The sequence below is a fragment of the Hyaena hyaena genome, unplaced genomic scaffold (genome assembly GCF_003009895.1).
Source record: "Hyaena hyaena isolate Hyena2069 unplaced genomic scaffold, ASM300989v1 scaffold_17, whole genome shotgun sequence".
NCBI lineage: Eukaryota > Metazoa > Chordata > Mammalia > Carnivora > Hyaenidae > Hyaena > Hyaena hyaena.
Genome location: NW_024080648.1, coordinates 5,978,554 through 6,002,816, shown reverse-complemented (window position 1 = coordinate 6,002,816; position 24,263 = coordinate 5,978,554). Strand labels below are relative to the sequence as shown.

General features: G+C 43.4%; 2 protein-coding genes across 2 annotated transcripts; both read left to right on the top strand.

The window, feature by feature from the left end:
- The first annotated feature begins 989 nt into the window (after window positions 1-989).
- LOC120222634 (ghrelin O-acyltransferase-like) lies at window positions 990-8,832 on the top strand. The gene is made up of 3 exons (XM_039220534.1): window positions 990-1,108; window positions 4,844-5,068; window positions 7,869-8,832. The coding sequence occupies exons 1-3, from the start codon at window positions 990-992 to the stop codon at window positions 8,830-8,832; spliced, it is 1,308 nt and encodes a 435-aa protein (XP_039076465.1).
- A 997-nt stretch (window positions 8,833-9,829) lies between these two features.
- Window positions 9,830-12,591, top strand: LOC120222904 (ghrelin O-acyltransferase-like). The gene is made up of 2 exons (XM_039220932.1): window positions 9,830-9,848; window positions 11,660-12,591. Exons 1-2 carry the CDS (start codon window positions 9,830-9,832, stop codon window positions 12,589-12,591), a joined length of 951 nt encoding a protein of 316 aa, XP_039076863.1.
- Window positions 12,592-24,263: the final 11,672 nt, after the last annotated feature.

Here is a 24,263-nt window from a genome sequence, read left to right as displayed (position 1 = left end):
TATTGACTAGCTGGGAACTGTAGCCTAGCCTAGCTAAAGTGATAGAAAAACTAACCATCACACTCAGAGAAACTCTCTCTAACCACCCAATCAGAAATAGGTCATTCTTGCTCTATTGTTGGTTTTCTCCTTGGTATAAGAAGAGGACCCAACCACCCAGGTGCCTGGCTGAGCCCCACCTTGAGGGTAGAGTTTACTTTTTTAAAAAATGCAAAAAAAAAGGGGGGACCCATCAGCAGCTGTAATTGTTTATCTTATTATTTCCCCCAAAGACTAAGTTCTTTGAAAGTAGCCACACAAATTTGTTCCCACTCTTTACTCAGCACTGACCACAGTATCTGATATAATTGATACTAAAAAAAGAAAATTGTTGAATAAATATATGGATGAATTTAGAACATTCTATCGTCCCCAAGCATATAAGCCCTGTTTTCAAGCAATGTCTGTCTAAATTAATTTGAAAGACTTCCATGGCATATGTATTAACCACAGTTCTCCAGAGAAACAGAACCATGGGAGATTACACACATACATACACGCACACATTTATTTTAGGAATTGGCTCACATGATCATGAGGGCTCCCTTCCTTATGCTCACCTCCTTGATCCCCCTTCCCAGCCAGCCAGTTGTCTGTCCATAACTGGAAAATGACATTTTGCTTTAACTTAGTGAAGAAAATATGGCAGTCAGATGACTGGAAAGGCAAATAACGCAGTGTGTAAACTAAATGAGAATTCTGAAAGCAATGTTTTCGTACATTGTTAATATCACACCAAAAACGCATTTTGGTTTCTATGGTGCAGTTCCCTTTATCAGAAAGCCAGCTTTGATGCTGCTTCTCGCCAGTGCTTTTGTTTGCTCTTTATTCACCCAGGCCTTCCTGAGCCATATAAACAGATTAAAGAGAACCTGGTTGAGGTTTTACTTGGGGAAGGAAGGCACCTGTTAAAGACTCTGGGAGGGACAGTATCTTTGTCCCAGTTCACAATGGATTGGCTTCAGCTGTTCTTCCTCCATCCTGTATCACTTTATCAAGGGGCAGCTTTTCCTTTTGCACTTCTGTTTAATTATCTCTGCACTATGGATTCATTTTCCACTTCTGCCAGGTAGGTTTAAAGGCTAATTTTGCTCTTACATCTATGAATACCATAGTAGGTCAAAAAGCATGGGCTGGCCTGAAGACATGAAGATTAAATAATTAATTATATGGGGGCACCTGGGTGGCTTAGTTGGTTAAGTGACTGACTTCGGCTCGGGTCATGATCTCGTGGTTCACGGGTTCAAGCCCCGCATCAGGCTCTGTGCTTTGGAGTGTGTATCTCCCTCCCTCTCTCTGCCCCTACCCTGCTCATGCTCTGTCTCTCTCCGTCTCTCAAAAACTGAATAAGCATTTAAAAAAATGTTAATAAAAATAATTATACGGTTGTTTTTAAGTGATTATCATTACCACTGATTATTGATTGCTCGATCATTGATATCTCTATTAGAGTGAAATGGGACTGGAAATTGACATCATGTTTGCATTGACTCAGTTTGGTAGGTGTACGTTAAATGGGAAAAGGGTGAAAACTCTGGAGAGAGATGGATGTTGAGATAGTACAGGAATTCCCCAAACAGATATACCTATACCCCCACCATATGTCCTATACTCTTGGCCAGTCCTAATTTCATGGAATTTTATCATTTTCAATAAAATTAAATTTTATTAAATATGTAACTGATTTTTTAAATGCCTTTGTATGATTTCTCAGAGAAATCGCATAAGTCAAAACAAATTATGTGAGATTAGCTAGATCTCAATCTGAGATTCAAAAATTATTATTAGAGATTTGGTAACTTGATTACAATGATCTTTGTATAGTTAATAAATCATTACTTTTTTTATTTGAAAGAGAGCACAAGCAGGGGAGAGGGGCAGAGAGAGAAGGAATCTCAAGCAGGCTCCATGCTCAGAGCAAAGGTTGATGTGGGGCTCTATCCACAACCCTGGGATCATGACCTGAGCCAAAACAAAGAGTCAGACTCTCAACCAACTGAGCCACCCAGGCACCCCTGTATAGTTAATAAATTATAGACATTAAAGACAGCCCCCGTTTTTAAAGAAGTTTGTGGAATATCCTCATGTAACATGAAAATCCATTGCCAGAGGGCTACCTCCTAATGATTCACTTATTTTGGAGATTAAGATTTTTATACACTGGGGACTTTTAATTTAAAATCTAGTTGTATCTAATAATTAGAATTGCTGAGTTTGACTAACCTGTGGTATATTACATGTAGTTCACACGGGTTGATGGCCCTTACCCTCATTTAGGAGATGGGGAGGAGAGGTTGTAAAAAAAGTGTCCTACTGAGAAAGAATCACAAACAATAAAGCAAAACAAGTGCAAAAACAAGGGTTAATTCCCACAGGGTTAAGATTGCTGGCTTTGGGGCACGTGAGTGGCTCAGTAGGTTAGGTGTCCCACTGTTGATTTCAGCTCAGGTCACAATCTCACGGTTTGGTTCATGACTTTGAGGCGACGTGGGGCTCTGGGCTCTGCACTGACAGCATGGAGCTTGCTTGGTATTCTCTCTCTCTGCCACTCCCCAGCTTGTGTGCGCGTGCGTGTGCATGTGTGCTCTCTCTCTCTCTTTCTCTTGCTGCCTCTCTCAAAAATAAATAAACTTAAAAAAAAAATTAGAAAAACTAAAAAAAAGAGAGACTCAGATTGCTGGGTCCAGGTCTCTGCAGAGATTCGGGGTCAGCCTGGCAGGTCCTGGGTCCCTCGCTTCCTGAGTGTCCTGTGTATGTGAATAAATTCTCTCCAAGTTGATCTGTGAAATGAAAATAATAATGCCTATCTCGTAGGGTTATTTTAAGGATTAAACAAAGGCATTTCTTATAAAGAGATTATTATCACAACACCTAGAATAAAGTAAGTACTCAATACGTCATGTAGTCTACATGTACATAGGTAGACATTTGAATGTTTATAAAGTCTCAGGGCAGTTGGCACTTCAGGCTTCTACTTCTGCTGTGCAGGGACTACATGTCCCCTTATTTTTCCATGGCAGTGAAACACAGGAGTGGCCCAGGCCCTGCGTGATAGAGCACCTTACACGGCGGGCACCTGTCAGTACCCCCAAGAAAGACATTCTTACCAGTGCATGTGCGTCACTGAGCCACGATATATACCCTGCGACGGTCAAGAAAATGTAGGCCTCTTTTTTTTAATCTTTTTTTTTTTTAATGCTTATTTAAGTTGAAGGGAGAGGGAGAGAGAATCCCAAGCAGGCTCTGTGCTGTCAGCGCAGAGCCAGACATGGGGCTCAAACTCATGAACCATAAGATCATGACCTGAGCCAAAATCAAGAGTCAGATGCTTAACTGGCTGAGCCACCCAGGTGCTCTGAAAATGTAGGCCTCTGTGATTCAATTTTCCTCTCCCTGACCAGTCAGGACCTATTTTTCACACCTCTTCATTCAGATTTATTAATTTGGCACCAATTAAAACAAACAGAGGCACCCGGCTGGCTCAGTTGGGAGAGCATGTGACTCTTGATCTTGGAGTCATGAGTCTAAGACCCACATTGGGTGTAGGGATTAATTAAAAAAAAAAAAAAAAACTTTAAAAAGTAAACAAACACACCAACCTCCATATACTGTGGAAAGAACTGAGTCTTCAGAATGTGAGATTTCCCAGGTCTCTGCACAGCTTCAGGGCATCTATCAGCTACTGAGGGAGGCAGTTTGCACAAACTGCTTCACTGATGTGGGTCTTTAACAACATTAAGAAAAACCACCAACTCCTAAGATCTTGAAAGTGCAATAGGGAAGATTAAAAGCACATATAAAGATTTTCTAAAAAAAATAAAATAAAGATTTTCTAATTGAGTTTTCAAACACTTAGCTGAGAGAGGAATGGAGTCCACTTTCTGGAATGGTGCAGGCAGTGCAACCCAGCAAAGAGGAAAGAGGCGCATCTGCATGAGATGATGTCTAGAAAGCTGTCCTAGATCTTTGACACTAGCTTCACATCACTTTTCAGTCAGTCAGCAAGCCACTAGTTGTTGTTTTTTTTAATTTTTTAATGTTTATTTATCTTTGAGAGGGAGAGACAGAAACAGAGCACAAATGGGGAAGGGCAGAGAGAGAGAGAGGGAGAGAGAATCTGAAGCAGGCTGTAGGCTCTGAGCTGTCAGCACAGAGCCTGATGCAGGGCTCGAACTCACAAGCCGTGAGATCATGACCTGAGCCTAAGTGGGACGCTCAACCAACCAAGCCACCCAGGTGACCCAGCAAACCGCTACATTTTTAAAGATGTCCCCACTAGGGGACCTTCCAGAGCCGTCACCCACAGGATTGTCAGGGGCGGGTGTTATTCCCACTTGAACAGTGGGAATGAAAATTTGTTTCCTGAGGTAGGTACTGTCAAATGGACTCTGGCTTTTTCTCCCTCAGAAAAACAAAAGGAAGGGGCGCCTGGGTGGCTTAGTTGGTTGAGCGTCCGACTTTCACTTAGGTCATGATCTCGCGGTTCGTGGGTTCGAGCCCCGCGTCGGGCTCTGTGCCGACTGCCAGCTCAGAGACTGGAGCCTGTTTCAGATTCTGTGTCTCCCTCTCTTTCTGACCCTCCCCTGCTCACGCTGTCTCTCTCTCTCTTTCCTAGAAATAAATAAAACATTTAAAAAAAAAAAAAAAAGAAAAACAAAAGGAAGCCTTTGGAGTGATAACAGTACGGCTCCTTGAGGTGTCACACGGGGCTTACCTCCATTGCATTCTCCAGAATGACATGTGAAGTGACTCGTGACTCACTGACCCAAGTCAGTCTCACGCTTGTCCACAATTCTTCTTCCAGGTACCTCTTGCTCCTGGCCGGAGGTGCGGCCCTGGCCTGGGCTGCCATGGGTTCCTTCGCCATGCTTGTCCTGGTCCCTGCTCTGGGCGCCGGGCTTCTGATTTCCTCTCTCGGCCCCCAGGATGTCCACAGGTGGGCGTTCGGCTTTCAGATGAGCTGGCAGACGCTCTGCCACCTGGGCCTGCACTATACTGAATATTACCTGCAAGAACGTCCTTCCGTGAGGTAAAGCAGCCTGTTCGCTTGGCTTGTACTAAAACCAGCCGAGGCTTGGCTTGTGCCATGGTGGGCGTGGAGAGCCCCCGAGTGCTGAGTTTGAATCCCAATTCTTGCACATTTGAGCAGTGTGACCTTAAGCCAGTCATTTAACCTCTCAGCCTCCATTTCTTTTCCTAAAAAAATAAGTGTGAGCGTATGTGTATATGTATGTGTGTGTGTATGTATATGAATGTATACCTTTTATGTTAGAGATAATGCATATAAACGTAATTATACGACGATAAATAACTACCATGTGTTGCCTATGTAGCCCAGTGTCTGGCACTTAGCTGTTCTTAACTGTGCCTGAAAGGACGTTGAACCAGGGGTCCCAGGGCCCACGGACGAGGCCTGCCTGGAAGTGACTAAGCACAGTTTGCTGAACTGAGAGTGGGTGGTTTAGACACATGGCCAGCAGCCTCTCCTCCGCTTTAGCGGGACCAGGAAGATATCAACCCACTGTGAACCTTTGCTACCTTCCCATCAAAGCTGCCGTGCAAGAGTTTTGCTTTTTTTCTTTTTATGTGTATTTATTTATTTTGAGAGAGAGAGAGAGAGAGCACACGAGCAGGGGAGGGGCAAAGAGAGGGAGAGAGAATCCCAAGCAGGCTCCACACTGTCAGCGCAGAGCCCAATGCAGGGCTTGAACTCACAAACCATGAGATCATGACCCGAGCTGAAATTAAGAGTCGGACTGAGCCACACAGTTGCCCCCGAGAGTTTTACTTTCATTGCGACTCAGCTATTCCATCCTCCCAGAAGGGTGGTCACCCAGTGTAGGAAAAAGAACTAACTACAGTCTAAAGAAGTATTTTCGTGAGTCCGTGAGATCACTAAGATTAGAGCTATGTCTATATACAGGTATGCCTGTATTCTTGAGGCCTGTGGTCCCTGGCTCCCTACGTTATCACAGGTGGCGTGGGTAAATGGTCACTAAGAGAAGAGGGGCTGTGACCTGTCGAGGCAGGTCACCTGTCTGATTCCAGCTTGCCATTGGTTCACTCATTTTGTCATCCCTGCCACACCCAGAATCCTTTCCTTTGTCCTCACTGTCTTCACCAAAGGCTTTAGGGTTTGCTTCCCAGAAGATGATGGCAGCCTGTAGGGGGTGGGGAGTACTGACTCGGGTGCGGTGAATTAGCATTTCCGTAGGAAGTGGGACCTGATAGGGGCCAGAGGGGCAAGTTAAACAGAATCTGGTGGATGGGAGGAAGGCTGAGCCAAAGCTGAAATGGGAAGGTGTTCTAATTTGCTCTGGCTGTCATAACAAAGTACTGAAGACTGGGTGGCCTCACACAACAGAAACTTACTTCCTCTGGGAAGTTCAAGATCAAGGTGTTGGCAGGTTCAGCTTCTTCTGAGGCCTCCCTCCTTGGCTTGTAGATGACTGTTTCCCCCTGTTTCCTTGTCTGGTCTTCTCTCTGTGTCTGTGCCCTAATTTCCTCTTCTGATAAGGACATCAGTCATATTCAATTAGGGTTTACCCCAATGACCTCATTTAAAAAATTTTTTTAATGTTTACTTATTTTTGAGAGAGAGACAGAGTGTGAATGGGGGAAGGGCAGAGAGAACTAGAATCCGAAGCAGGCTCCAGGCTCTGAGCTTTCAGGACAGAGCCAGACATGGGGCTTAAACCCACAAACCATGAGATCATGACCTGAGTTGAAGTCAAACCTTAACGCAGGTGCCCTGATGCCCTCATTTTAACTTAAACACCCCATCTCCAAATACGGTCACATTCTGAGGTACTGGGAGTTGGAGCTTCAACCTATAAATTTGGGGGGAACACATTCCACCCACAAAAGGAGTGTGAACAGGGGTTGGTGGCATCTGGAGGCAACTTTCCTTACTGTTGGGACATGTCAGATGAGGTCAGTCGTCCTTAAATCCTCAGACTCACAGAAAGAAACAGCAGCACTTGGGAAATAGTGCCATTGGCACTCCACAGGACAGCATCCCTGATTGCAGAGTGCGTCATATAATTTTCATTAATTTTCTCCGTAATAACCTTGCCAGTAGGATCTTCTCTGCCTTGTGACACTGAAGCTGGAGCGCTTCAGGTGACTGGTTAAGAACACACCTCAAATTGCTAGTGACTCAGTGCACGGCCTGAACCCTTAGCTTGGCTCACTGTTCCTCAGCACAGAAGCCACAGCCTGCAGAATCTTACTAGCAGGGACCAGTTCATATTTAAAATCTATGTCTCCCTGTAGTCTCTTCAATACTAAATTTTTGTTTCTTCCATGGCAAATTTCTCCCAGGTCCTTGATCCTAATCTGTATAGGCTATTCTTAGAAATATTATAATCAATATTTCCCTATAATATTCCTTGTCATTCTTTTTTTTTATAAAAATTTTTTAACATTTTTATTATTGAGAGATAGAGAGAGATAGAGCATGAGCAGGGGAGAGGCAGAGAGAGGAGGAGGAGACACAGAATCTGAAGGAGGCTCCAGGCTCTGAGATGTCAGCACAGAGCCCGACAGGAGGCTCAAACTCCTGAACTGTGAGATCATGACCTGAGCCCAGTTGGACACTTAACTGACTGAGCCACCCAGGATCCTCGATTTCCACATTTACCTCTTGATCCTGCCCAGAGTAGCCTGTGGCCTGAATTAATCCAACAGTCTTTGTGGGGTCTCTGCAGGCCAGGCCACCCGTCTTCATCATTCAGAGCTACTATGTGCTGTGGGGTCACGTGTGAGGGACCGGACTGGGATGAAATAAATATGGGGAGCGTTTTTACATTTAAATACATCTCTTTCAGGTTCTGCATCACTCTTTCCTCCCTCATGCTCTTGACCCAGAGGGTCACATCCCTCTCTCTGGACATTTGTGAGGGAAAAGTGAAGGCAGCATCAAGAGGCATCAGGGGCAGAAGCTCCGTTCCTGAGCATCTGTGGAAGACACTGCCCTATTTCAGCTACTTGCTCTTTTTCCCTGCTCTCCTAGGAGGCTCCCTGTGTTCCTTCCAGAGATTTCAAGCTCGTGTTCAAGGGCCGAGCAGTGTGGGTCTCAGGCGCTCTGTCTGGGCTCTGACCTGGAGGGGTCTGCAGATCCTGGGCCTCGAGTGCCTAAAAGTGGTCCTGAGGATGGTGGTGGGTGCAGGAGCGGGTCTGACTGACTGCCGGCAGCTCCAGTGCATCTGTGTCATGTGGTCCACGGCCGGGCTCTTCAAACTCACCTACTACTCCTGCTGGCTCCTGGATGATGCCCTCCTCCATGCAGCAGGCTTTGGACCTGAACTTGGTCAGAGCCCTGCTGCGGGGGGATACGTCCCCGATGCGGACATTTGGACACTGGAAACAACCCACAGGATATCCCTGTTCACAAGAAAGTGGAACCAAAGCACAGCTGGGTGGCTCCGACGCCTCATATTCCAGCGGGGCGGGGCCCGCCCGTTGCTGCAGACGTTCGCCTTCTCCGCCTGGTGGCATGGACTCCACCCAGGACAGGTGTTTGGTTTCCTCTGCTGGGCTCTGATGGTGGAAGCTGATTACCTGATCCACACCTTTGCCAACTTGTCTATCAGATCCTGGCCAATGCAGCTGCTCTATAGAACTGTCACCTGGGCCCACACCCAGCTCATCATTGCCTATATAATGCTGGCCGTGGAGGTCAGGAGCCTCTCCTCTCTCTGGCTGCTGTGTAATTCTTACAACAGTGTCTTTCCCATGGTGTATTGTATTTTGCTTTTTCTATTAGCAAAGAGAAAGCATACATTGAACTGATATCTTTCCCCAGCCTTCATCTTATACATCCATGAAATAGAGTTTAAAAAGCACTGGGGGCGCCTGGGTGGCTCAGTTGGTTAAGTGTCTGACTTTGGCTCAGGTCATGATCTCACAGTTCGTGGGTTCGAGCCCGTGCTGACAGCTCTGTGCTGACACAGAATCCAAAGCAGGCTCCAGGCTCTGAGCTGTCAACACAGAGGCCGACACGGGGCACAAACCCCCGTGAGATCATGACCTGAACTGAAGTCAGAAGCTTAACCAACTGACCCACCGAGGTGCCCCAACACCTACTTTAACAAGCTATTATACTGGTACTGAAGTCCCTCCCCACTCCAAAAGAAAGAGAGACTAAGACATGGTTTCTTCCCTTAGGGCTTACACTTAAGGAGTGGAAACAAAGTTATATAGGTAAGGGGATAGATAACAACATTAGGTACTATGAACCAAATGACAAATGGTATACACATGGACACCTAAACATTGAGTGTCCAGTTGGTCCACTTGAGCCTGGACTGTGAGTTCAGCAAGACAAAAACAACAAAAACAGAAACCAAAGTCAGGGATGCCTGGCTGGCTCAGTCAGTAGAGCATGGGACTCTTGATCTTGGGGTTGTGAGTTCTAGTCCCATGTTGGGTGTAGAGATTAGTTTAAAAAAAAACAACAAAAAAACACCCTCTAAATCATATAATTGTGTTGCTTTGTTACATGAACCAGAGACTCATCCTGATCCATAAGTAATTTGAAAAATTTGGTCTCAAAATGGAAAGGCTGATATTATCTCGGAATATGTTAATAAACTGAAAATCTGGCTGAGACTTGATACTTGTTAAGTACAAAATTGACCCATGAAACATGTCCTACAAAGAGACCAAAAACAAGAAGTAAGCCCTATTCTATTACAACATTGAGGGTCTGGTTCCCTTTTCTTGGCAAATCCTAAATAATTGTCTCTGTTTCTTCCTCTGTTGGGACTTAAAATACCCCAAGAGAAAGATGTCAAGACCTCCAAGTGGTAGAGAAGCCACAGTCATGTAACGGTCGCTTTCACAGTGCATCTGTGGGCCACCTGGCCAGTTATATAATTACAATTATATTAGGTGTCAATTTTAACTCAGCTTACTTTAAAAACTTACCTTCTTTCTAATCAGTAACATTGGTGAAAATTGAGTTTAGTGTATTAATTATATTTTATTCTCATAGTCACTAAAAGAAATACATACAAAATGTTTGTGTCCTGCTTAAAATCATCTACTTCATCTGTTGCACCATGGGAAGCATTGTACAGCATCTAAGCTTCCCAAACTAGCCATTTTCGTTCTTTCCAAAATTTAAAATTGCAAGTAAGCTTCTAATCTTTAAAACCTGACAAAAATTAGGCAGTTAGAAGTTAGAGATCACTTAGGGGCGCCTGGGTGGCTTAGTCGGTTAAGCGTCCGACTTTCGCTTAGGTCATGATCTAGCGGTTCGTGGGTTCGAGCCTCGCATCGGGCTCTGTGCTGACTGCCAGCTCAGAGCCTGGAGCCTGTTTCAGTCTGTCACTCCCTCTCTCTCTGACCCTCCCCTGCTCACACTGTCTCTCTCTCTCTCTCTCCTAGAAATAAATAAATAAAAAAAAAAAAAGAAGTTACAGATCACTTAGAAAGTTGTGTTGGGGCACCTGGGTGGCCCATTTGGTTAAGCCTCTGATTCTTGATTTCGGCTCAGGTCATACATGATCTCACAGTTCGTGAGTTCGAGCCCTGTGTCAGGCTCTGCGCTGTGTCAGCGTGGAGCCTGCTTGAAATTCTCTCTCCCACTCTCTCTGCCCCTACCTACTCATGCTCACTCTCCCTCCCTCCCTCTCTCTCTAAAAATAAATAAATAAGCTTAAAAAAAAAGAAAGAAAAGAAAGGTATGTCAATATCACTCACTAACAGCAAACAAACAGCCCAATCTGCACACAGAGAACATAACACAACAAGCAGTGAGGGCCTTGAACATGGCATGAATTTGTAGTGGTCTTAACCAGCCAGGTTTCTGCTCCTCTGACTGGTTAAAACCAGGACATCTACTTCCTTCCCTTTCTGTTTGCATCTTACAGAAATGTTTTCATTTATATTGCACAGTATAAAGTACAATGTGATTTGAAGGAATTACTCTAAGGAAAAAAGTCAGAGCCAGAGATGTAGTAGACTCGGGAGCCATCCGTCTACACAGAGGAGATCCTGGGATCCAAGAGCAGAGAACAGAGAATGTATCTTCTTCCAATCCTCATTTCCTTTGTTAGGACCTAATTTTAGAGTTCCTGACTCCTGCCTCAGCTGCCCCCTCAACATTTGGCAACTTTAGCTTCCCTTTCCTTCAGTCACTGATTGTCACTCCCAAGACCCTGCCTATTGTCTCCCAAATTCCCTTTGACATATTCACCTCTGTCATTATTAATTTCATGGCTCTGACCTTGCTTCCAGAACTAGACATGACATATTTCTTCTTTTGTTTGATCTAGAAGTGGCCTCCAGGCCACCCCTGCTTTCTGTCTCATTTTGTCCTATTTATAGGCCCAACCAGAATAGTGTTTTGACAAATCATGCTTATCCTCTACAAATGTAAGGGAAGGGCCAGGACCTGCAGTCCTGAAGGCAGTATCCTGGACAAGTGAATTAGAGTCTCAGGGCCAAGTACTAGAGCTAAGTAACCCATAGAAACAGCCCCCAGGGGCGCCTGGGTGGCTTAGTCGGTTGAGCGTCCGACTTTCGCTTAGGTCATGATCTCGCGGTTGGTGGGTTCGAGCCCCGCGTCGGGCTCTGTGCTGACTGCCAGCCCAGAGCCTGGAGCCTATTTCAGAGTCTNAGAGGGTCACATCCCTCTCTCTGGACATTTGTGAGGGAAAAGTGAAGGCAGCATCAAGAGGCATCAGGGGCAGAAGCTCCGTTCCTGAGCATCTGTGGAAGACACTGCCCTATTTCAGCTACTTGCTCTTTTTCCCTGCTCTCCTAGGAGGCTCCCTGTGTTCCTTCCAGAGATTTCAAGCTCGTGTTCAAGGGCCGAGCAGTGTGGGTCTCAGGCGCTCTGTCTGGGCTCTGACCTGGAGGGGTCTGCAGATCCTGGGCCTCGAGTGCCTAAAAGTGGTCCTGAGGATGGTGGTGGGTGCAGGAGCGGGTCTGACTGACTGCCGGCAGCTCCAGTGCATCTGTGTCATGTGGTCCACGGCCGGGCTCTTCAAACTCACCTACTACTCCTGCTGGCTCCTGGATGATGCCCTCCTCCATGCAGCAGGCTTTGGACCTGAACTTGGTCAGAGCCCTGCTGCGGGGGGATACGTCCCCGATGCGGACATTTGGACACTGGAAACAACCCACAGGATATCCCTGTTCACAAGAAAGTGGAACCAAAGCACAGCTGGGTGGCTCCGACGCCTCATATTCCAGCGGGGCGGGGCCCGCCCGTTGCTGCAGACGTTCGCCTTCTCCGCCTGGTGGCATGGACTCCACCCAGGACAGGTGTTTGGTTTCCTCTGCTGGGCTCTGATGGTGGAAGCTGATTACCTGATCCACACCTTTGCCAACTTGTCTATCAGATCCTGGCCAATGCAGCTGCTCTATAGAACTGTCACCTGGGCCCACACCCAGCTCATCATTGCCTATATAATGCTGGCCGTGGAGGTCAGGAGCCTCTCCTCTCTCTGGCTGCTGTGTAATTCTTACAACAGTGTCTTTCCCATGGTGTATTGTATTTTGCTTTTTCTATTAGCAAAGAGAAAGCATACATTGAACTGATATCTTTCCCCAGCCTTCATCTTATACATCCATGAAATAGAGTTTAAAAAGCACTGGGGGCGCCTGGGTGGCTCAGTTGGTTAAGTGTCTGACTTTGGCTCAGGTCATGATCTCACAGTTCGTGGGTTCGAGCCCGTGCTGACAGCTCTGTGCTGACACAGAATCCAAAGCAGGCTCCAGGCTCTGAGCTGTCAACACAGAGGCCGACACGGGGCACAAACCCCCGTGAGATCATGACCTGAACTGAAGTCAGAAGCTTAACCAACTGACCCACCGAGGTGCCCCAACACCTACTTTAACAAGCTATTATACTGGTACTGAAGTCCCTCCCCACTCCAAAAGAAAGAGAGACTAAGACATGGTTTCTTCCCTTAGGGCTTACACTTAAGGAGTGGAAACAAAGTTATATAGGTAAGGGGATAGATAACAACATTAGGTACTATGAACCAAATGACAAATGGTATACACATGGACACCTAAACATTGAGTGTCCAGTTGGTCCACTTGAGCCTGGACTGTGAGTTCAGCAAGACAAAAACAACAAAAACAGAAACCAAAGTCAGGGATGCCTGGCTGGCTCAGTCAGTAGAGCATGGGACTCTTGATCTTGGGGTTGTGAGTTCTAGTCCCATGTTGGGTGTAGAGATTAGTTTAAAAAAAAACAACAAAAAAACACCCTCTAAATCATATAATTGTGTTGCTTTGTTACATGAACCAGAGACTCATCCTGATCCATAAGTAATTTGAAAAATTTGGTCTCAAAATGGAAAGGCTGATATTATCTCGGAATATGTTAATAAACTGAAAATCTGGCTGAGACTTGATACTTGTTAAGTACAAAATTGACCCATGAAACATGTCCTACAAAGAGACCAAAAACAAGAAGTAAGCCCTATTCTATTACAACATTGAGGGTCTGGTTCCCTTTTCTTGGCAAATCCTAAATAATTGTCTCTGTTTCTTCCTCTGTTGGGACTTAAAATACCCCAAGAGAAAGATGTCAAGACCTCCAAGTGGTAGAGAAGCCACAGTCATGTAACGGTCGCTTTCACAGTGCATCTGTGGGCCACCTGGCCAGTTATATAATTACAATTATATTAGGTGTCAATTTTAACTCAGCTTACTTTAAAAACTTACCTTCTTTCTAATCAGTAACATTGGTGAAAATTGAGTTTAGTGTATTAATTATATTTTATTCTCATAGTCACTAAAAGAAATACATACAAAATGTTTGTGTCCTGCTTAAAATCATCTACTTCATCTGTTGCACCATGGGAAGCATTGTACAGCATCTAAGCTTCCCAAACTAGCCATTTTCGTTCTTTCCAAAATTTAAAATTGCAAGTAAGCTTCTAATCTTTAAAACCTGACAAAAATTAGGCAGTTAGAAGTTAGAGATCACTTAGGGGCGCCTGGGTGGCTTAGTCGGTTAAGCGGCCGACTTTCGCTTAGGTCATGATCTAGCGGTTCGTGGGTTCGAGCCTCGCATCGGGCTCTGTGCTGACTGCCAGCTCAGAGCCTGGAGCCTGTTTCAGTCTGTCACTCCCTCTCTCTCTGACCCTCCCCTGCTCACACTGTCTCTCTCTCTCTCTCTCCTAGAAATAAATAAATAAAAAAAAAAAAAGAAGTTACAGATCACTTAGAAAGTTGTGTTGGGGCACCTGGGTGGCCCATTTGGTTAAGCCTCTGATTCTTGATTTCGGCTCAGGTCATACATGATCTCACAGTTCGTGAGTTCGAGCCCTGTGTCAGGCTCTGCGCTGTGTCAGCGTGGAGCCTGCTTGAAATTCTCTCTCCCACTCTCTCTGCCCCTACCTACTCATGCTCACTCTCCCTCCCTCCCTCTCTCTCTAAAAATAAATAAATAAGCTTAAAAAAAAAGAAAGAAAAGAAAGGTATGTCAATATCACTCACTAACAGCAAACAAACAGCCCAATCTGCACACAGAGAACATAACACAACAAGCAGTGAGGGCCTTGAACATGGCATGAATTTGTAGTGGTCTTAACCAGCCAGGTTTCTGCTCCTCTGACTGGTTAAAACCAGGACATCTACTTCCTTCCCTTTCTGTTTGCATCTTACAGAAATGTTTTCATTTATATTGCACAGTATAAAGTACAATGTGATTTGAAGGAATTACTCTAAGGAAAAAAGTCAGAGCCAGAGATGTAGTAGACTCGGGAGCCATCCGTCTACACAGAGGAGATCCTGGGATCCAAGAGCAGAGAACAGAGAATGTATCTTCTTCCAATCCTCATTTCCTTTGTTAGGACCTAATTTTAGAGTTCCTGACTCCTGCCTCAGCTGCCCCCTCAACATTTGGCAACTTTAGCTTCCCTTTCCTTCAGTCACTGATTGTCACTCCCAAGACCCTGCCTATTGTCTCCCAAATTCCCTTTGACATATTCACCTCTGTCATTATTAATTTCATGGCTCTGACCTTGCTTCCAGAACTAGACATGACATATTTCTTCTTTTGTTTGATCTAGAAGTGGCCTCCAGGCCACCCCTGCTTTCTGTCTCATTTTGTCCTATTTATAGGCCCAACCAGAATAGTGTTTTGACAAATCATGCTTATCCTCTACAAATGTAAGGGAAGGGCCAGGACCTGCAGTCCTGAAGGCAGTATCCTGGACAAGTGAATTAGAGTCTCAGGGCCAAGTACTAGAGCTAAGTAACCCATAGAAACAGCCCCCAGGGGCGCCTGGGTGGCTTAGTCGGTTGAGCGTCCGACTTTCGCTTAGGTCATGATCTCGCGGTTGGTGGGTTCGAGCCCCGCGTCGGGCTCTGTGCTGACTGCCAGCCCAGAGCCTGGAGCCTATTTCAGAGTCTGTATCTCCCTCTCTCTCTGACCCTCCCCTGCTCACTCTGTCTCTCTCTCTCTCTCTCCTAGAAATAAATAAAAATATTTAAAAAAAAAACTTAAAAAAAAAAAAAAGAAACAGCCCCCAGTAGGCATACACCCCCTGGCCTCTGGCATCCTACCTTTTATCAGCCAACTTACTCTAAAGAGTTTGGTAGGAGGCTTTACCGAGCCCCCTCATCCAATTGTTAGAAAGTATCATTGTGTGAGATTCTGTTGATTAAGAAATCTCTGAAAATGGAATAAGCCATTAATAGACATGAAAAAATGCTCAACATCTCAACATCATTCAGCATCAGGGAAATACAAATCAAAACCACAATGAGATACCACCTCACACCTGTCAGAATGGCTAAAATTAACAACTCAGGCAACAACAGATGTTGACGAAGATGAAGAGAAAGAGGAAGGCTTTTGCACCGCTGGTGGGAATGCAAACTGGTGCAGTCACTCTGGAAAACAGTGTGGAGGTTCCTCAAAAAATTAAAAATTGAACTACCCTATGTCCCAGCAATTGCACTACTAGGTATTTATCCAAGGGATACAGGAGTGCTGTTTTGAAGGGGCACATGCACCCCAATGCTTATAGCACTGCTATCAACAATAGCCAAAGAATGGAAAGAGCCCAAATATCCACTGACTGATGAATGGATAAAGAAGATGTGGTACACACACACACACACACACACACACACACTGGAATATTACTCAGCAATCAAAAAGAATGAAATCTTACCCTTTGCAACAACGTGGATGGAACTAGAGTGTATTATGCTAAGTGAAATAAGTCAGTCAGAGAAAGACAAATATATGACTTCACTCATATGTGGAATTTAGGATATAAAACAGGTTGACATAAGGGAAGGGAGCACTATATAAATAGGGAGGGGGACAAAACATAAGAGACTCTTAGATACAAAGAACAAACTGAGCGTTGCTGAAGGGATTTGGGGTGGGGGGGATGGGCTAAATGGACAAGGGCCATTAGGGAGGACACTTGTTAGGATGAGCACTGGGTGTTACATGCAGGGGATGAGTCACTGAATTCTACTTCTGAAATCAGTATTGCCCCATATGCTAACTTGGATATAAATTTAAAAAATAATAAAATAAATAAAAATTGGATAATCCATAATAACCGAAAAGCTCAGAATATTGGCAAAGCTTAATTAGAAAATATTTAACAAAAACCTGCAGAATTTGCCTTCCTAAGAGGACCAAGGAACTATAGATGCCATCATTTATCTATTGAAATGGCATTGCCTCGAAAATGTTCCTTGAAAACTTCAGTTCACCTTTCAACCTATTTTAGGTAAGGCAGGCTCACAGGGAAGCCTTGTCCCCCTGATGCACATGTAGCCACTCACCCACCCTGGCCTCTTTCTTAATCTGTTGGCAGCTACCATGACCAATAGGCAGCCAGTGGCTCTAAATGGGTAACTCTGGTTTAGGGATCCATCTCCATTGTTAAGCTTCTCCAAAGGAGACAATCCAACCTTGGTTTTTTCTATCCATGTAGTTTTATAAAGCAAACCATAGGGAGACATCACGGACACACGCCTACCCAGTTAATTCATCAATCCTTGATTCATCAATTCCATGAGAAAAAGGAAAAGGAGGCCCAGGTGGAGAGTTCTGAGGAGTTCATCCTGGCAACCATTAGTAGATACTTCAAGACAGAAAAGTACTAAGAAAGCCAAGTTCTATCTCTGCCCAAATGATGCCACTCCGCCCACATGACTCATCTTTGGAGGCGATGAACTCTCAGGTCACCTGAGGGGCTCTGGCAGCCAGCCTGCCAACCCTGGGTGAAGAGGAGGGGTCAAACAATGAGGAACAGGTTGATGGTGAGGCAGATTCAGCAGGTGTGAAAGAACAGGTTTGACCCATGTATTCCTATAAGCACTATAAGGACCACTAGATTATGAGCATTGCAATGCCCAATTGCTGTAAAATAATTAAGTAGCAATCATTAGTAATAATCCGGATTAAAATGCCAACAATTAGACTGTAGATTCAAATCACTTCAACAGATTCCTTTCTACAGTTTTTAATAGTTTATTTTTGAGACAGAGAGAGACGAAGCATGAGTGGGGGAGGGTCAGAGAGTGAGGGAGACACAGAAGCTGAAACAGGCTTCAGGCTCTGAGCTATCAGCACAGAACCTGACGTGGGGTTCAAACTCACGAGTTGAGAGATCATGACCTGAGCCGAGGTCGGACACTTAACCGACTGAGCCACCCAGGCGCCCCTCTACATGTTTTAACATAACAGAAACTTGATTCCCTATAATCCCAGAGTTCAGCACCGAGAAGTAAAGGGTTAGTGGTTCTATTTTATGTGAACTTTGTTAATGTCACCTGTTTCCAAAACAAAAATGTACAAAAATGTTGAACAGACACTTCACAAAAAAACAGATACTTAACTTTTTGGCTATTATGAATAATGCTATTATGAACATTTGTGTTCACAATTTTGTGTAGATATCAGATTTTAATTCTCTTAGGTATATATCTATGAATGGAATTTCTGGGTCACATGGTACCTATGTTTAGCTTTTTGAGGAACTTCCAAACTGTTTTCCACATCCGCTGTACCATTTTACATTCCTACTCACAATTTTTCCTCATCCTCGTAAACCTTTGTTACAGATGTCTTTTTCATTCTAGCCATTGTAATGGATATGAAGTACTATCTCACTGCATTTTGACTTGCATTTCCCTAAATGACTAATAATGTTGAGAACTTTTTCATGTAATTATTAGCATTTGTATTTTTTTGAGAAATGTCTATTTATATGCTTTGCCCATTTTTATTAAAAATTTTTTAAATATTGGGGCGTCTGGGTGCCTTAGTCGGTTAAGCGTCCGACTTTCGCTTAGGTCATGATCTCGCGGTTTGTGGGTTCAAGCCCCGCGTCGGGCTCTGTGCTGACTGCCAGCTCAGAGCCTGGATCCTGTTTCGGTCTGTGACTCCCTCTCTCTCTGACCCTCCCCTGCTCACGCTGTCTCTCTCTCTCTCCTAGAAATAAATAAAACATTAAAAAAAATTAAAAATTTTTTAAAAATATTTATTTATTTTGAGAGAGAGGGAGAGAGAGAGGGAGATTGAGAGTCAGGCAGGGGCAGAAAGAGAGCCAGAGAGAATCCCAAACAGGCTCTGTGCTGACAGCACAAAACTGAACATGGGGCCCACTTCCACAAACTCTGAGATCATGACCTGAGCCGAAATCAGGAATCAGACTTTTAACTGACTGACACCCAGGTGCCCCACTTTGCCCATTTTTAAACTGGGTTATTTGGGGCCTTCTGCTGTTGAGTTGTTAAGAGTTATTTAAATATTTTGGATACGTCATCCTTATCGGATATGTAATTTGCAAATATTTTCTTCCCTTCTGTGGGTTGTATTTTCACTGCTTTCTTGGTAGTGTCCTTTGAAGAGCAAAATTTTTTTAAATTTTAATGAGCATGAACTGTACATTCCCCTTGGTTGCTTTTTGCTTGTCATATCTCTGAAACCATTGCCAAACCAAGGTCATGAAGATTTGCACTTATGTAAATCTTAGACTTACCTTTTACATTTAGGTCTATGATGTATTTTGAGTTAACATTTGAATATAGAGTGAGGTAGGGCCCCAATTTTTTCCTCTGCATGTGGATATCCAGTTGTTCCAGCCCATTACTGAAAAGACTAGTCTTTCCCCCTTTGAATTACCTAAAGTTGATTTTTTTAAAAGAAAAGAACCAGGAAGAAAGAAAGGAAGAAAGGAAGAAAGGAAGGAAGGAAAAAAGAAAGAAAGAAAGAGAGAGATAGAGAGGGAGAGAAAGAGAGAGACAGAGAGGGAGAGAAAGAAAGAGAGAGAGAGAGAGAGAGAGAAAGAAAGAAAGAAAGAAAGAAAGAAAGAAAGAAAGAGAGAGAGAGAAAGAGAAAGAAAATTATTGAAAAACTTGTGGGAACAAAACCTTAGATCTCCACTAGAAATTCTATATTTTAATACAGAGGTCAGAAAGTTTCCAATAACACCCACAGGTTAGGGAACCACTGTCAAAGTCACATATTCCCTGCATCTGCTTAAGAGCAGTAGAGTGCCGTCTTGTCAACCCTTGAGAAAACTCTCATCTGCTTAAGTCTACACACCACTGTTGGCAGAGGAAGAGCATCTTTTGCTCTCCTCGGGTTTCCAAAAAGCATGGCGAGTGTATTTAACTAGCAAAATAGATTAAACACAGGAGCCTGGAGGCAAGGGAATCTGGAAAATCTAGTTCGGAGACTTCTGTAACAGAGGGCATGAATGCTGGTTGTCACTAAGCAATGTACAGCTTATCAACTAGTCACAGAAGGACAAATACTGCGTGGTTCCACTTATACGAGGTATCAAAAGTAGACACACTCAGAGAGACAGAAGGCAAAACAGTGGTTGCCAGTGGCTGGAGGAGAGGGGGAAATGAGGAGCTGCTATTCAATGAGTATAGAGTTTCAGTCACACACAGATGAAAAAGTTCTAGACATCTGCCATACAACAATGTACGTATAAGCTAACAATACTAACTGCACTCTTTAAAATATATTAAGACAATAAATCTCATGGTTTTTTTTCATATGTATGTATGTATGCATGTATCTATCATCTCACTGAGGGCTCATTCAAAGGGTTATTTTGCTCTTTTTATATTCTACAACCAAAATAATATCACATAACCTCTGTTGCAGTGTGGTGACATTTCTTATTCCTCTATTTTTTCCCAAATGTCCAGGGACATCTGGATCTACCCTATTCTTTTTTGTTTTCTTAGAAAGTGGGCATCTATTAACATATTTTCCCTCACTCAAAATCTGCTTCAAAAGGGTGAACTCTTTGGACCCTTTTTTATAACCTTGCCTAGGGCAAATACAATTGGTAATAATGACAATTATTTATAAATTTATTATTTCATTTGAGGTGGCTTCATATGCAACATTAAAAGTAAATTGGCATCATTTCCTCAAGAAATTTGCAAGGATTACATATTTGCAAAAAGCAAGATTTAATTTTTTGAAAAAGTTGCATTTTTCAATATGTAATCTTACTTTCAATATGTATCTTACTTATGAACACCAATTAATAGTCATCTCTTTTTAAAACTGCTTCTGTTGTGGTAAAATATGCACAACATAAAAGTTACCATTTTGACCAGTTTTAAGTGTACACTTCAGAACACTTAAGAACATTCACATAGTTGTGGTACCATCACCACCATCCATTTCCAGAATGTTTTCATCATTCTAAATAGAAACCCTGTACTCACTAGAGAGTAACTCCCCATTTCCCAACCCTCCCCCCCCTCCAAGTTCCTGGTCGCCACTGTTCTATCTCTTGTCTCTGTGAGAGTCCCCATTCCAGGCACTTCATATAAGCAGAATCACACAGTATTTGCCATTTGTGTCTGGCTCATTACACTGAGCATAATGTCTTCAAGGTTCATCCATGTTCTAGCACATATTAGAATTTCATCCTTTTCTAAAGCTGAACATTGGGTTGTTTCCACCTTTTGGCTACTGTGAATAATGATGCTATGAACATTGGTATAAAAATATCTGTTTGAGTTCCTCCGTTTGGCTCTTTTGGTCATATACCTAGAAGTGTAATTGCTGGATCATAGTCAATGTTTAACTTTTTGAGGAACTGCTATGCCATTTTCCACAGTGGCTGCACCCATTTAACATTCCCACCAACAGTGCACAAGCATTTCAGTTTCTCCATATCCTTGTCAACACTTGTTTATTCTGGTTTTGTTTAAATACAATAGTCATTCTAGGGGTGCCAGGCTGGCTCAATTGGTAGAGCATGTGACTCCTAATCTCAGGGTCATGAGCTCAAGCCCCATGTTGAGTATGGAGCTTACTTAAAAAAGTATATATATATATATATATATATATATATATATATATACACACACACATACACGTGTGTGTGTGTGTGTTCTAATGGTGTGAAGTGGCATTTTTTTTTTAAGATTTTTATTTTTAAGTAATCTCTACTCTCAACATAAGGCTCGAACTCATGAGCCTGAGGCCTAGAGCCACATGCTCTGCCGCTCTGCAGACTGAGCCAGCCAGGTGCCCCTCATTGTGGTTTTGATTCGCATTTCGGTCTGGTTATTGATGTTGAGCATCTTTTCATATGCTTATCAACCTTTTGTATATCTTCTTCGGAAAAATGTCAGTTCAAGTCTTTTGCCCATTTTCAAATTGGGGTGCTTGGTTTCTTTTTTTTTATTGCTGAATATAGGAGTATTAAATCATTTCTTACTTTAATATTTTTTTCTGAAAGAGAAGAATAATGAAAGATATAGTTAATACCATGGGCTTTAGTCCAATATTGGGCAATTTGACAAAGATATCTTCAACCAGTATTTCCCTGGAATTATTGATTTGCAAGGAAAAGAAAGATCTTTTTTTAAAGGTGTTTAGGTAAAATTTGTAAGTCATTCTCAAACCATCATGATTCATTCCCTATAACTGTTCACATAGCCCCCAAAACAAAATGTATTTTTTAAAAATGTGTATTTATTTTTGAGAGAGAGAGAGAGAGTCAGCAGGGGAGGGGCAGAGAGAGGCGGGACAGAGGATCTGAAGCAGGCTCTACACTGACAACAGAGATCCCCATGTGGGGCTTGAACTCAGCAACTGAGAGATCATGACCTGAGCCGAAGTCTGATACTTAACCGACTGAGCCACCCAGGAGCCTCAAAATGTGTTTCTGCTAGCAATAATTAAGAGAGAAATAGCTGTGGGGTAAAGAAACAACAGTATCTTCCTCTTGTACTTTGTCTTCATTGTTAAACATTTTTCTTAAAGAATTTAAATCTTGAGTATAACGACAGAATGAAAAATACCTGGGACCTACTTATCTGAATATCAGTGCCCCCAAATACTGCCAATGCGTCTGCCTCCGTTCCATAGACTCTGGCCGTTGCCGTAGTTCTTATCCCTTTCAAGACCAGATTTGCAGTTTTCCCATAGATTCTGTGAACTGGTCCATATTCTTCCTATATATTCCTATTGTTGTCATTGCTTAAATTACAGAGAATTTTCTGTTTTATTGTACAAAACTGTACAGAGACAGTTATATAGACAGATGTTTGGAACGACAGTCACCTAATGTTAATATTGGTCATTTCTGGGTAGTAAATGGGGATGGGAATGATTGCATTCTTTGAATTCTTTATGAAACCGCTTTATTTGAAACCCTATTGTCTCAATAGGGTTTAGATGTAAGCAGAAAGATTTAGGAGTCCCCTGAAAAAGAAAGACAAGACATAGCTTTGGTGACACAAGAGAAGTCATTGTAGGCCCCCAGCTATTTACTGTGATCTGTGCCCGGGTACACTGATGGCAGAAATTCGTAGGTGTCAAAATCACAAAGAAATGCAAAAAACCTCAGTAGTTAATGATTTTAAGGGAACAGAGGGAATTATAAAACAAAAAACCAGTCTGTACCAGGCCAGGAAATAGTCCAAGTTCAGAGACAAGAAATCAATGGTATAACTCCCCAAAGTAAAGATTGACCTAACGCCCATTCTTGAGTTGTTTCTGCAGGATTGAAACTGTGACCCGTAGGGTTAATGAGTTTGAAACTAGCAGAAAATTTAAAGCTTGTTTTTCAGAGAACTGTTTCTCCCTAATCAACTATTGTTTCTTTTCAGACCCACCAACAAATAGTCTGTTTCTGGAAAAGCCTGGACTCTGGGTCAACAGATTTGATTTCAGCCTGTGAACAAGCAAGGCCCTGCATTCCTTACAAGGAGTCCAAGACCCCACCTAGTTTCCATCTGCTCTCAGAGCACACCCAGAGCCCCTTCCCCTAGTCTGATATTTACCGCTGCTTCTTTATAATGTTCAAGTTTCCACCCTGGGAGGAACACAAGCTTCATTAACCTAACAAAGGACGCCTGTGTAGCATTTGTACTGTAATGCCCAGATCGCGATCTCCCCAAAATCCCAAGACCACCAGGGAGACCGAGTCACGTATGCAAAAGCAAAGGACTTTATTACGGGCTTAAGCTCGGACTGCCAGACTTCACCAGCGTATGGATCTGTGCTGAGAGCCTCGAACAAGGGCAGAGTAGGGTTTTTGTGGGGTTTGAGACGGGGGTTTGAGACAGAAGTTGTGACATGGGAACAGTGATCCAATCATAATTATTCAACATCATTGACAGCGGGTTTGACCATACACATTGTCTAGAGTATTCGTTACTTTTGGCGGGATCCAGTTACAACGTTTAGAGTACCTTTAAATTCAACCAATCACAGAGCTAGCCTAGGGTCTTGTTCGGCAACTAACAGGTTAACTTTAACATTAGGTAACAGGGTCCTATCTATAGTTTCTATCTCCAGACCTCTCCCTTAACAATGTGGAGGGTGGTCGTTGGCCTTTCTGGATTGGGTGTTGCAAGGGTGGTTACTCCTGCCTTGGGCAATGTGTAACTACCTGGTAGTTTCGGGAAAGCCGAAACTCAGGCCTTCTAGTTTAAAGGGGAAACTTAAAGCCTGTCATGGAGTCAGTTTGGTTTAGATGTTTAGACTTGTGGCCTTACAGTACCTGCCTTTACATGTGATGACAAAGCTTCCTTTTCTGAATGTGTATCCCAAACGTTAAATTAAAACAATCTGCTCTCCCCTGCAGGGGGAGTCATTGTGAGAAATAAGGGAGATGATTCATTTTCAGAAATACCAAGCAAAAGCTGTGCTATCTAGTTAACCGTAGGTTTACAACCTATTGGAAATACGTACCTCCCACCCGCTCCCAATGGAGCCCCAACCCTTAGAT

Coding starts and splice junctions, on each gene's coding strand:
- LOC120222634 (XM_039220534.1), top strand. CDS start 990: ATGGATTGGCTTCAGCTGTTCTTCCTCCATCCTGTATCACTTTATCAA. Junction 1,109..4,843: donor TCATTTTCCACTTCTGCCAG/GTAGGTTTAAAG, acceptor TTCTTCTTCCAG/GTACCTCTTGCTCCTGGCCG. Junction 5,069..7,868: donor CAAGAACGTCCTTCCGTGAG/GTAAAGCAGCCT, acceptor CATCTCTTTCAG/GTTCTGCATCACTCTTTCCT.